Source organism: Malania oleifera, chromosome 6, assembly GCF_029873635.1.
Source record: "Malania oleifera isolate guangnan ecotype guangnan chromosome 6, ASM2987363v1, whole genome shotgun sequence".
NCBI classification, from domain to species: Eukaryota; Viridiplantae; Streptophyta; class Magnoliopsida; order Santalales; family Ximeniaceae; genus Malania; species Malania oleifera.
In genome coordinates this window covers 98,352,367-98,366,472 of record NC_080422.1, presented here as the reverse complement: position 1 = coordinate 98,366,472, position 14,106 = coordinate 98,352,367, and the positions used below count along the sequence as shown (strand labels likewise).

Sequence of the window (14,106 nt, the reverse complement as noted above, 5' to 3'; positions counted from 1 at the left end):
TGAACCACCGCAACAACTTTTGCGGTTGTTTGGTTAAAAACTAGAATCACTCTATGCAGGAAAGGTTGTCCTCTTAGACCCAAATGCAAGAACAAGAGAATGCATGCTAAAGGAGGCACAAAGGACATGAGAATAAACATCAACAAATGATGGCAGCTCAGCACTACCGAGTATATGGGACCGAATTGCCTCAAACTCGTGTCTCAATCCTGCTAGAACACGAAGAACTGTCATCTGCCCTCGCTGCTTCTGCATCTCACGGACGTTGGTAGTTTTAGGTTGCACAACATTAACTCCTCATGAATACCCAATACTCCTATCTCCTTGTTGTAACTAAAAGTACTCCTGGGATAAATCATACATACATGAAATGTTACTGGAATAAAGAAGTTTGACATAATCCCAAATCTCCTTGCATGTATCTAGATGCATACACATCCATGCAATCTGTGGCTCCATTGAATTCCATAAAAGGTAAACAATCAAGGCATCTTCCTAAACCCACACGTCTTTTCTCTTCTCATCAAAAGACTAAAATCGGGGGCAAGTGGTCAGATTTCCCTAATCCTGCTAAATAAATCCGAACAACTTTAAACCATTGAACGTAGTTCTTTCCATCCAACTTTTGAGTCATTATTTGCAACAGCGATCTAGGAAACAAATTTTTGAGATTCATAGATTCCATCCCAACACTCACAAATCAGCAATCACACCAAAAACATGAAGAACAATCAAAACTAATCAGGACAATCACAAACTATGTGAAGCACTGACACAACAACCAACGAGGTGAACAACTCACCGATGGATATAGTGCTGCCACAGCACTCACAAACAGCAACCACACCGAAAACAAGAAGAGCAATCAATAATCAGAACAATCACAAACCATGTGAAGCACCAACGCAACCACGAACAAGGTGAACGACTCCCCGATGGATATAGCACTGCCACGGCCTCACAACTGAACATACGAAACTGCCACGGCTCCAAAAAAAACTCACAAGGAAGCCTTCACAAATCCTGAACAGAAATTAACGGAATAACACGAGTGCATGGTCAAAAAAGGTTGATTTTTTAGCAAAAAACTGGCCTAACAGCTTGATAATATAGTCTAAAGAAGGAATCAGAGCAGGGCAGGAAAAAAAAAAAGTGGCCAGAACTGCTCTCATGTGCCAGCACGTGGGGGCACGTGGGGGGCCCTCCGGCAATGGGGTTTTGTGGGGTGTGTTTTCTGGGGGGTCTGATTATGGGGATATGGTTGGTTTTGTGATTTAGTATGGGATGGAGGTGGATTAGGGAAGCGGGAATAGTGTTTTCCGACGACAGCACAGGGAAATAGGGTTTAGATAGGATCATGCTCTAATACCATGTTAAGATTTGATTAAAAAATAATGACCTAACTTGAAGTTAGGTCTCTCCCTCTATTTATAATACAAATTCAAATACATTTTAATGACAATAATACCCTTACTAACTCTCACTAATTAACATAATAACACACTCAATAATAATAATACTAAAAGACGTAAATAACCTCTAACAGTACTGATATTACTAAGCATGACCTAATTTTGGGTCAAGATAGAAGGAAGTTTTTTTCCATGATAAAAATTTATTTGATTGAAGCTGGAGGCAATAGGAGAGGGAGAGGTAGACACAAAAATAAAATTTGGATTGAGGTGCGAAGAAATTTTAAGTTGGCCCTCCAACTTTTGGTGGATGTTGTCCAGGATTGGGCAGAAGGCACAAGAGGATTCATATAGCCAACCCACAGTGAGAATAAGGCTTTTTTGTTGCTGGATAGCACAATCAAACCAAATGATCAAATCTAAGGATGGTAACAAGCAAGTTTGTGTCAGGGCGCCCCTATCCAAAACAAATTTACAGAATTGATGCTCGTTCGCAAACCTATTACAAACCCAAGTCAGAACAAGGTGGAACAGCACATTGTAAGGGAGAGAAGGAGGTGAGGATCCCCTAAAGATAACAAAAAATTCAAATTCTTTTTTTTTTTTTTTTTTTTTGCACCATAGAAGCTCAAACACATTTGTCTTCTGAGTACCATAAAATTTCAACACTTGGAGAATCCTGTTACAGAGAGCTCAAAGCTCTCTTTTTAGCTCAGTTTCTGATGTGGAATTAACATTGCCAGATTTATAACATAAATACAGCATCAATTTGAACAAAAAAATGTCACAGTAATTCCACGTAGAAAATAATATTGAAATGAGACACCTTTCTAGCGTTCATTGGCAACAATAATCTTTTGTGTTTCTGTGCATGCACAGGCAACGCCTCCTGCTTCCCGTGTGGGTCCAATTCTTGGCCTGAACACAGACCTCAGCCCACCTCATTCTGACTATTGTAACACAATCCCCATCTCAATAGAGCCAGTGGTTAACTTGCCCACTCTCAACATGGATAAAGTTTAGATTTGAAATATTGCATCTTAGATAATGCAATAATCTAGAATACATATGATATCAACATCACAATCAAAAATTCTGTACACCTGCTGAGCATTGTATATAATATACATATATATCCACTCTTTTAAAGTTATTTTCATGCTGGAAGAATGCAAAAATTTCTTAAGCTTGTTTGATTTCATGATTATGGATTTTCTTTTCATGCTAGACCTTCACTGTTTGAACAATAATAGGGAATATGAAGGAAGATTCATAACAAGCCAAAAAGTTTACAAAGGATAAAGCTAGCATTAGAAACTTTAATCATATCATACCACTCAGTAGTAGTCAATAGCTGGTTGATGACCCCAGAAACCATTGGACCACGCATTATTGCACGACCTTTTCCAGCAAATCCAAAAGATACTAGCTTGACCCCCAAGTATTCAGTTGGAATTATTGATCCCTTCTCTGGGTTCTAAAGGAATCCTTTTTCGTGGTCATAATCATGAAGTTTCACAAAAACTGCACGTAAATGAATTAAAAAATTGGAAAACTACCATTTCTAGAAGCCTTTTTTCAGGGGAAACCATTGTTGGTAAACTTGGTCCATAGACATCAGCATCAAAAATACCAACTCTAGCACCCATGCCAGTCAAAGTGTACGCAAGGTTTACAGCCACAGTTGATTTTCCTACGCCTCCCTGTGCAGTATAAATAGCAGCTGACAACTCAGGATCAAAAACAAGAAGTTTTAAAAAATTTTAATTTACTTCTAAAAAGTAATTATCGCCTTTAACAACATTAAAGGCTTATTGTTATTGTTGTTGTTATTGCTAAAAAGCAAGACTGCAGGACAGAACAACACTAAATCCCAAATCCCCCCCCCCCCCAAAAAAAAAGCCTTTAACATAAAATTGTTAAAAAACAGGACTATTGAATTCCATGGGAAATAACAATCTCCTTAGGTTTTCTTCAGTTCTCAAGTTCAATAACACACCATTCAGGAAGATCATAAACTATTACATGCCATTCAGAAGGATTATAATTCCCTGCAATTATAGATGACACATGCAAGCTCCTAAAGAATACATTTATGATGGAACATGTTAAAAGACAATCAACTGAGCCAGGTACAATTAACTGATGGACAGTGACAATGTGTCTGATATGTTGGCATAGAGAAACTTCCAAGAGTTTGACAGAACAGAACATCACATATGCACCCAAAGGCTGTGGAAAGTCTTACCTTACAACTAGAAACCGCTACAATATTTGAAACTGTCTGCAACCCTGCTGGAAGTTGCAAAGCAGAGACAGGTCTTGCTGGTTGTGCTGACATTGTCACTTTAACATTTTTAACCCAAGGAAGCATTGCCACCACTTCATTTGCTTTCTGCTCAAACTGCCAAAAAATTAAACCATGTTATTCTCTCTACATTATGGTTCGAGTCAAATGATCTACATCCAAGTAAATAAAATGAAATAAAATATTAATAAAGTTTGAGGGGGAAAATATCATAGATTGAACATTGGATTTTATCACTGAAAACAGGTGCACCATCTCAAAGGAAAATATTTCACACAAACAACATCAAAGAGACAGAAACATAGTGATTATCTACCCCAGAAAAGAGAGAGAGATGTAAGAGTAAGTGCCACAGTCAATTTACTATGTTTTAAGACTACATGAATTAAGTGAATTTTTGGAACAAAAATTCTACCGCATGAAACATACATCAGTTTTTTATCAAACTATGGTGGTTTGTTTCATTTACCATGTCCTTGATTGGACATGCTGGTGTAGTCAGCTCTAATCGAAATGAGACCTGAAATGCAGAGTGAGAAAGGCTCAGTAAAGACATAATCCTCTAATATATTTTGAACATTTGTCCACATTTTCATTTTCCTTCACCTCTCCTGATGATTCATCAACATGCAGATCTTTCACAAATCCACATGAGACAATATCTGTCCCAAAATCAGGATCAATGATTTGAGACAAAGCTTTCAACACATCATTTTCAACTGCACTGGTCGATATTGCAGAAGCACCAACTGCAAGTGAGAAAATAAATACATATGAAATTGATCTGAAAATAAAAATATAAACAGATATGAATACAAAAGGCACAAGAAGATGTGCACAACACAGAAACAGCAATTTAAGGGAAGCCATAAATTGGCAGAACTGTTAAATTGGAATGTTTTTTCACTTCTTAATATGACAATATGTAAGGTTAAAATTAACAGGGTGTAGTCATGCTTTGCACGAAACAGATGCAGAGGAGTAGAGGACAAGTCCAAGTGAGAAAGAAATACATGCAAAATCTTGCAGAATGTATCAGCTTCTCAACAATTTCCCCTATCCTTTCAAGTATCAAAGAACACAGAATCAATAATAATACCTGAGTATGATATGATGTATCCTGAGTTTGACTTCAATTTTTAACAAAACAAGTACTTTTTCCAAGCATTTGGTTTGGTGTGAATGCTAACAAATCACACAGTTTTAAGCTCATTCTGTCACTTCCTTCTTTTCTTAAGACAGGAAAAACTAAAACCCTGCTAATATTTCTAATCTTCTATGTCAACTATTTAACCCATTCTAAACAGAACATGAAGCCTTTCAATTTTAGTCTGCCCAAACATCTTTTCAATTTGTCTTTAAAAAACTGCACAGTTCCATTCATTCAACCAACTTAGAACTACAACATGCAACAAACACTAATCCAAAATTTTTCCATTTTTCATGAATTCTCATAAACTTCTTCTCTCTCTGCATGTGCATGTATGTGCGTGCCTTCTATTGAGAAATCACATCCTAAGGTTATGTACACACACACAGAGCTAATACAAAATAAATAAATAAATAAATAAATAAATAAGGCATAGAAATCAAAAGAGAAAGATGAACAATGAATATAGGTGGTTCGGTAGTGTGCCTACATCTATGGAACTCTTGCGCAATTTCCACTATATCATCAAACAAAAACTGCCTTAGGGTTACCCTCGACTACAAGATGTGTACATAGCACCATATGGCCATATAACAACAACAAAACAAAGCCTTAATTCCCACTAGGTGGGGTCGGCTATATGAATCATTTTCCGCCAATTTATGCGATCATGAACCATTTCTTTTGACAGATTCAAGGATATTAAATCCTTACTCACTATCTCCTCCCAAATTATTTTAGGTCTACCCCTACCCCTTCTACTCCCCCCCCCCCCCAAACAGTAACTAACTCACTCTTCCTCACTGGTGCACTATGTGGCCTACGTTGCAAGTGTCCATACCATCTGAGTCGTCCCTCCTTTATTTTATCTTCTTCAGGAGCTATACCTTACTTACTGCGAATATGTTCATTCCTTAATTTATCTTTCAATGTTATACCACTCATCTATCTAAGCATTCTCATCTCAGCAACTTTTACTTTTTGGATATTATATTTCTTCGTCGCCCAACATTCCGATCCATATAGCATAGCTGGTCTTAAAGCTATCCTATAAAACTTCCCTTTTAATTTTAAGGGTATTCTACGATCACAGAGCACACTTGAAGCTTTACTCCATTTTACCCAACCTGCTTTAATTCTATGCATTACATCATCTTCAATTTCTCCTTCAGCTTGCATAATAGATCCAACGTATCGAAATCTACAAGTGCTATTTATTTCTTCATCATCAAGTTTAACTTTGTCTCCAATATTCCTTCTATCATTACTAAAATTACATTTCATATATTCTGTCTTATTTCTACTTATCTTAAAGCCTCTAGATTCCAAAACTCCTCTCCATAATTCTAACTCAGCCTCTACTCCGTCCCTAATTTCATCAATTAATACAATATCGTCTGCAAATAACATACACCATGGAACCTTCTTTTGAATACTCTTAGTTAGTTGGTCCATCACTAAAGCAAAAAGATAAGGACTCAAAGTAGATCCTTGATGTACACCTATGGTAATTGGAGGAAATTCTATAGTTTCTTCATCTATAGTCCTTACACTAGTCATTAGTCCATCGTACATATCCTAAATGACATCAGTATACCAACTACATACACCCTTTTTTTTCAAAACCCACCATAGAACTTCCCTAGATATCCTATCATATGCTTTCTCAAGGTCAATAAATATCATATGCAAGTCCCTTTTCTTTTCCCTAAACTTTTCCACTAATCTTCTTAAAAGATATATAGCTTCAATGGTAGATCTCCCAGGCATAACCATATGGCCATATGAAAACTCCAAAATACACTTATATGTTAATACAATTACACTATGCCCAGACTCAAACATACTGTACCGCACCACGCACCCCAAAACTATCCCAGGGTTACCCTCAGCTACAATATGTATACATAGCCCAATATGAAAACCCCAAAGTACACTCATATGATAATACAATTACATTACACCCAGGCTCAAGCATACCGTACCACACCACGCACCCTGCTGGGCTTGGTTTAAGTAAACAGAGAGGTTTCTTAGGGGCCTTGTAGGCCCCCTCACCCTCAACGTGAGACCTCCCACTTGAAACGGGGTTCAAGTGGATAACCCCTCTGAATATGAGTCAGACCCATAACTCAATAATCTCCATATCAGCGAATATTCATCCCCTTGAAGCTTTCAGACCTGTACCTCTACCTAAAGCAACACATCATTGATTCAGTAACTAGCAATATAGAGTAAGTTCAAGCAATGCAAGAACTTCTCCTTAGTAAAAACCTTCATCAACATGTCAACTGTATTTTCTTGTGTAGCCACCTTAACCAATTGAATCTCATTAGTACTAATCAACTTTCGTATCTTGTGATATTTGACTATAATGTGCTTTGTTCTATCATGATATACTTGATTCATTACTAAGTAAATAGCACTTTGATTGTCACAAATGCAAATGCATAGTATGTTGCTCTATGCCAAGTTTAGTTACCAATCCCTTCATCCACATAGCCTCCTTTGTAGCCTCTATCACTGCCATCAGTGCCATGTACTCTACCTTAGTGGTAAATAATACAACAACTAACTATAACATGGATTTCCAACAAACAGGTCCACCTGCTATAGTGAATACATAACCTGTGGTGGACCTCCTATCATCCAAATCTCCCATTTAATCTACATCAACGGATCCCTATACTAAAGTTGAATCCTGTCCTGTACCAAACTCAATGCCAAAATCTGTAATGCCTTTCATTACTTAAAGACCCACTTCAAATCACTCCAATGCTACTTGCTTGATTTGCCATAAACTTATTCACCATACTAACTGCATATGCAAGATCTAGACAAGTACAAACCATGACATATATCAAGCAACCCACTACATTTGTGTATGGTACCCTTGACATCTCCTGCACATCCTCCTCTAATTGTAGACATTCTATTGAAGATAGCTTCAAAGATTCTAGTCTTTCCTATTTCTCTATATTTCCATCCCAATGTTCTTCTTTATAGCACCACAGTCCTTCATCTCAAATTCCTTACTCAATTAAGGATTTTAAACCATTGACATCACGAATATTCTTTGCTACAATCAACATATCATCAACATATAATATTAGAAATATAAATGAACCATCAGATAGACTTCTAGAATAAACACAACAAGCATACTTACAACAGGTATATCTGATACTCATCATGTATGAATCAAATCGCTTGTACCACTGCCTTCGCGATTGCTTCAGATCATACAACGATTTACTCAATCTGCAAATATTATTCTCCTTCCCAGGTTCCTTGAAACCCTCCGGCTGGTCCATACGTTTGCTCCTCTAAGTCACCATAAGAAATGTTGTTTTAACATCTAGCTGCTCTAACTCCAAATCAAATTGAGCTGCCTTGGCTAGTAAAACTTGACTAGAGGTACGCCAAACAACCGGAGAAAATATCTTATCATAGTCTATCCCTTCCCTCTAAGAGTAGCCTTTGGCCACTAGTCTTTCCTTGAATCATTTACCATATCTTTGTGAAATAACATCTTTCTTCTTGAACACCCATCTGCATCCCACTGCTTTCCTTTCCTTAGAAAGTTCCACCAACTCTCAAGTCTGATTTTTATGCAAAAACTCCACTTTCATCATAACTTCCATCTAACTATTTCTATTTGGACTAAAAACTGCATACCGAAAAGAGTATGTATCTCCTCTACCACTAACTAAAGCAAAGGAGACCATATCCTCAAAACCATATCACTGCAATGCACGAGTAATGTGTATGCGTCTGTCTATAACTACACCATGTTCATTTGATTGCTACTGATCATGTTGCTCAACTGACGGCACCTTTTCTGGTTGGTCTTGTAGTTTACCAAGCTCCACCTACACCTCTGGTTCCTTCCTATCAACTTTACTATCTTGTCCATCTTCTCTAAACCTCAACATGGATACCTCGTTGAACACTACATCTCTGCTCATAAATTCCTTCTTATCCTCTGGTTTCCACAAATTGAACCCTTTAATTCCCTTTTTATAGCTAATGAAAATGCACCTCTTGGATTTAGGGTCTAGTTTGGATTGAAGCTTAATAGGAATGTGAGCATATGTTGGACAATTGAAGATCCTCAATGTAGAGCAATCAACCTCTTGACCTGTCCAAACTTTCTTGGCCACTTTACCATCCAACTTTGCAGAAGGTGACCTGTTAATAATATAACAAGTTATTTTGATTGCATCTGCCCAAAAAATCTACGCCAATTTTGCATGTAGTCTCATACTCCTAACTTTCTCAAGCAGAGTCCTATTCATCCTTTAAGCCACCCCATTCTAGGGGGAGTCCGATGAACTATAAAATATCTAACATTTCCCTCAAACCTGCAAAAGTTTAGAAACTCATCAAACTTGTACTCCCGCCCATTATCTGACCTAAGACACTTCACTGACTTTCCCATTTGTTTCTCAACCTCTGCCTTCCACAGCATGAATTTGGAAAATACCTCTGCCTTTCCCTTCATGAAGTAAACCCAAAGTTTCCTAGAGTAATCATCAATGAAGCTAACAAAATACTAAGCTCCATTCCTATTTGGTACCTTTCCAGGCCCCCAAACATCACTGTTAACATAATCTAGAATGTCTATCCTCTTCATGAAAGACAACTTGAATTTCCTTCCGCACTATTTACCCAAAACACAATACCTGCAAATATCAACCCTGCACTCCTTCAAACCTTTCAGTAATTTTCTCTTATGGAGTTCCATGATACTCCGCTCACTCATATGTCCCAGACACATATGCCAGAGTGTAGTGTCAACTCTGTCTGTATCTAATGAAGCGGCTACTACACTACCCACAACTATACTACCTATTAGTCCATACAAATTGTTATCAACTTGTTTACCTTTCATAATAACCATAGAGCCCTTTGACACCTTTAGAATTCCACTATCCAGAGTTGCTGAAAGTCCATCCAAAGTCTTTTCTAAGTAACCAAGAGAAAGCAAGTTCTTCTTCAATTCTGGAACATGTTTAACATTTTGTAATATTCTAAGTTCTAACAATGCTAAATATTCTAACTTTCACAATTCCAACACCAATTACAGGACAAGGAATATCATCCCCAAAAACTACTTACCCACCATCACATTCCTTGTAAGTGTCAAATCACTCCCTATATGGACAATAATGAATAGAGCAACCAAAATCCATAATCCAAGTATCTTGAAAAGAACTCTTACCTAAAGCAACAAGCAAGAGCTCTTCATTGTCTAAATTATCTACCACCACACTTGCAGAGCTTGATTGGTAAATCTTTCTTGTCTTCCTCTTTCTTCCAAAGAGAGCAATCCTGCTTATATTGCCCCTTTTGTTTGTATTTGAAGCACTCAACAATCTTCATCCTTGATCTAGACTTCGATCTGCTCCTCGGTTTATATTTCTCCTTGGATCTCCCTCTCCTATGCTCGGCCTTGGCAACCAAGTCCTCTAGTTCATGGTCCTCTTTATTAATTCTTCATCTAGTCTTGTTTGACCTAAGAACCTCAAAAACCTCTTTATAGCTTAGAGTGAATTTCCCATAGAGCGCTTTCGTAACCAAGTGCTCAAATGAGGAATGAAGAGAAGAGAACAACATCAGCGCCATATTCGTCTTCAATCCGCACATCCACTTTGAGCAAATTGCTGAGAATCTAATTGAACTAATTCATATGTTGTCCAAATCCCCACCCTCAAGCATAGGAAGAAACAATATTGACTTCTTCAAGAGAAATTTGTTAGTATTGCTCTTAGACACATATAGCATCTCCAATTTCCCCCATAAACCCCTAATAGTTTTATCTCCATTACGTCAAATACGACAAAATCTTCCAAACAAGATCAAATCGTACTGAGATCTATTCTAGTTCCATCCTATTGAGGATCGTTTGCCTTAATTCTACAAGAATATTATGTATATACTTTCCTTTTATTTGTCCTCTAATTAATAGGTAATTGATATGTAATTCTTGTAATTATTACATGTAATCTGTAAATTAATATAAATAAACAATTCTCACCACTTTACAAGTGTGGTGGTTCTTCAAAACACTCTCATGGTATTAGAGCCTCCCACGAGCCTACCTTCTTTTTCTTTCTAGCGCAGCTGCAGCAACCCTAACTCAACCTAATCCCCCCCTTCCCCAAGGCCGCCGCACTGTTGTCAACCCATTGCGGTGTTGCCTACTCCCACTGGCTAGCAGGCAGTCATCGCAATCGCCCCTACCCTCTCGCTAAGTTGCAATCGCCATCCACACTTCAGTTGCTAGCACCGTCGTCGTTCTTCACAGATCTCCCTTCCCATAGCTGTCGAACCCTCCTCCACTCTCCTTCCTTTCAACACCCTAATCCACATGGTTACCATCAAACTCTCCTCACCCAACTATCTCCTAAGGAAGAGTCAATTGCTTCCTATCTTAGAGAGCCAAGAACTGATCGTCCATGTGGATGGAACTCTTGAGCCCCCACCCCGCTTTGACCCTGCGGATTCTCAGACACCAAACATCAAAACTGTGGCATGAAAAATGCAGACCAACGTCTCCTGAGCCTTCTCTTGTCCTCCCTCACTGAGGAGGCCATGGCTGAAGTCATGGGTCTCTCCACTTCACATGAGGTCTGGGTTACCTTAGAGAATACCTTCAGTCATTGCTCCAAGGCTCATGAAATCTGTCTCAAGGATGATTTTCAACTGATGAAATGCGGCACCAAGTCCATTTCAAAGTACGCCTGAGCTTTCAAGGCCCTCTATGCTCAACTTCATGCCATCGGATGCCCTGTTGATGGCAAAGACTAGGTACACTAGTTCCTCCGAGGTCTCAGCTCGGAATTCTCGAGTTTTTCCACAACACAAATACCTCTCACCCCGCTGCCCTGTTTTTCCGACCTAGTGCCGAGAGCTTTGAGCTCTTTCAAAAATCATTAAAGCCTGCTGCCCCACCCTCCACGGCGTTCACTGCTACCCATCGCCACCCTGCAACGACAAACTCAAGGTCCAATTTCTCCCGAAATCAGCAAGGCAGAACTAGCAGCCATGGACACGGACAAGGGCGCTTCTATTCTAGACGACATTCCCTGCGTTGCCAAATATATCGCATAGAGGATCACTATGCGGATCACTGCAGCAAACGGTATGATCGCCATGGTCATGCCTCTGAAGCTCAGCTTGCCAAAGCCCTCACCTCATCGTGTTCCATCTCCAAATATGAGGCCTCGGGTTGGTATTTAGATATCGGAGCTTCGGCCTACATGACTCCAGCCTAATCCAACCTAGATCAGTTCACTTCATATACGGGTAAGGATTGTGTTATTTTTGAGAATGGTGCGTCCCAACCCATCACCCACACTGGTAAAATTTCTCCTTCCCCTGATTTTCAACTGTTAGATGTTTTGGTTGTCCCTCTCATCACTAAAAATTTGTTGTCCATTAGTAAATTAACGTATGATTTTCCATTATCCGTTACATTTACTAATAATTTTTTACTGTTCAAAATCGCCAAACGGGAAGGGTGGTGGCAACCAGCAAACGAGATGCTTATATGTGCTAGAACGTGGCAATTCCGCTTTTGTTTCTATCCTTCAAAATAAATCTCTTCATGCTTCGTATGATTTATGGCATGCTTGCCTTGGACATGTGAATCATTCTGTTATCTCTCTTTTGAAAAAAAGGACAGATTTATCTTACCTCTTTATTGTCGTCTCCTTTATTATGTAGTACATGTCAATTTGCGAAGAATCACCGATTGCCTTATACTCGTAATGAACATCGATTGTCAAAAATGTTAGATCTTATTCATTGTGATATATGGGGCCCTTCACCTATAAAGTCAAATATGGATTTTGCATAGTATGTTTTATTTGTTGATGATTTTTCCCGTTTCACTTGGCTTTACCCATTGAAATTGAAATCTGACTTCTATAATACTTTTCTTCAATTTCAAAAATTTGGGAAAATCAACATTTTGCTCGTATAAAAATTTTTCAAAGTGACGGTGGTGCAGAATTCCCTAACAATTGCTTTAAAACACACCTTAGTACCTCTGGCACTCATCATCAACTCTCTTGTCCATATACACCCGCCCAAAATGGTCGCGCCGAAAGGAAACACCGGCATGTGACTGAGATTGGCCTAGCCCACCTTTTCCATTCTCACACTCCTACTCACTTCTGGGTTGACACTTTTAGCACTGCTGCTTACATCATCGACCGTTTGCCCACACTACTTCTCAAAGGTAAGTCCCCTTTTGAGCTTTTGTATGGTTCCTCTCTTAATTATGAAAACTTTCATCCCTTTGGTTGTCGTGTTTATCCTTGCTTACATGATTACATCACTAACAAATTTCCCCCCCGTAGTATTCCTTGCATTTTTATGGGTTACAGTTCCTCTTATAAAGGGTTCCGGTGTCTTGACCCCACCACCACCCGACATGCCCAATTTGATGAGAACCACTTTCCTTTCCAACATACTTCCTAGGCTCAACCCATATCCTCCCTCCACATCTCAAAATTTCTAGAACCCAGTCTTCCCCATACCGACATGGACCTTCTCCTACACCACCTTCCCGACACATTCCTCAATCCGGATCCACCCCGTGTATTATATTTGTACTAATATTGTGGATGAGTCTTTGCAGGCAGCTAATTCTCATGCAAGTCCATCTCTGTCGCACTCGGACATCCAACCAGCTTCTCCTGAGTCCTGAGCCCATTACTAAGTTGCCTATCATTGTTCGCACTCCTATTGCAGCTGCCCCATTGGGCTCCCATCCTATGTTCACGCAAGCCAAAGCCCGTATTTTTAAAACTCGCCACCCAGCACATCTCGGCCTTGTGAAATCCTCTGGACTTCTTTCTGCTCTTCTTGCATCCACTAAGCCTAAAGGATTCAAATCCACTGCTAAGAATCCTGCTTGGCTTGATGCCATGGACAAAGAAGTTCACGCCCTGCAAAATAATCATAACTAGATTTTGGTTTCTTGACCCGCCAACACCAATATTATGGGTTCCGAATGGGTGTTTCAGACCAAATACTTGCCCGATGGATCTATCGAGCGTCTCAAAGCCCTTCTTGTTGCCAAGGGCTACACATAGGTACCTGGTCTTGACTACACTGACACCTTTAGTCAAGTCATCAAGGCTACCACAGTCCGTGTTGTTCTCTCTCTTGTTGTGACAAACAAATGGCCTCTATGCCAACTTGATGTCAAAAATGCATTCCTC

At 39.1% G+C, this 14,106-nt stretch overlaps 1 protein-coding gene across 2 annotated transcripts in view; it reads right to left on the bottom strand.

Moving 5' to 3' along the window:
* LOC131157667 (fe-S cluster assembly factor HCF101, chloroplastic) overlaps positions 1-14,106 on the bottom strand; it is a 33,601-nt gene that overhangs the window by 16,572 nt on the left and 2,923 nt on the right. For both annotated transcript variants that reach the window (XM_058111992.1, XM_058111991.1), the window contains exons 2-6: positions 4,327-4,469; positions 4,190-4,240; positions 3,661-3,816; positions 2,972-3,115; positions 2,747-2,889 (exon numbers count right to left, since the gene is read on the bottom strand). In XM_058111992.1, coding sequence (XP_057967975.1) covers positions 2,747-2,889; positions 2,972-3,115; positions 3,661-3,816; positions 4,190-4,240; positions 4,327-4,469 — 637 coding nt within the window. The remainder of the gene's footprint in view (positions 1-2,746; positions 2,890-2,971; positions 3,116-3,660; positions 3,817-4,189; positions 4,241-4,326; positions 4,470-14,106) is intronic.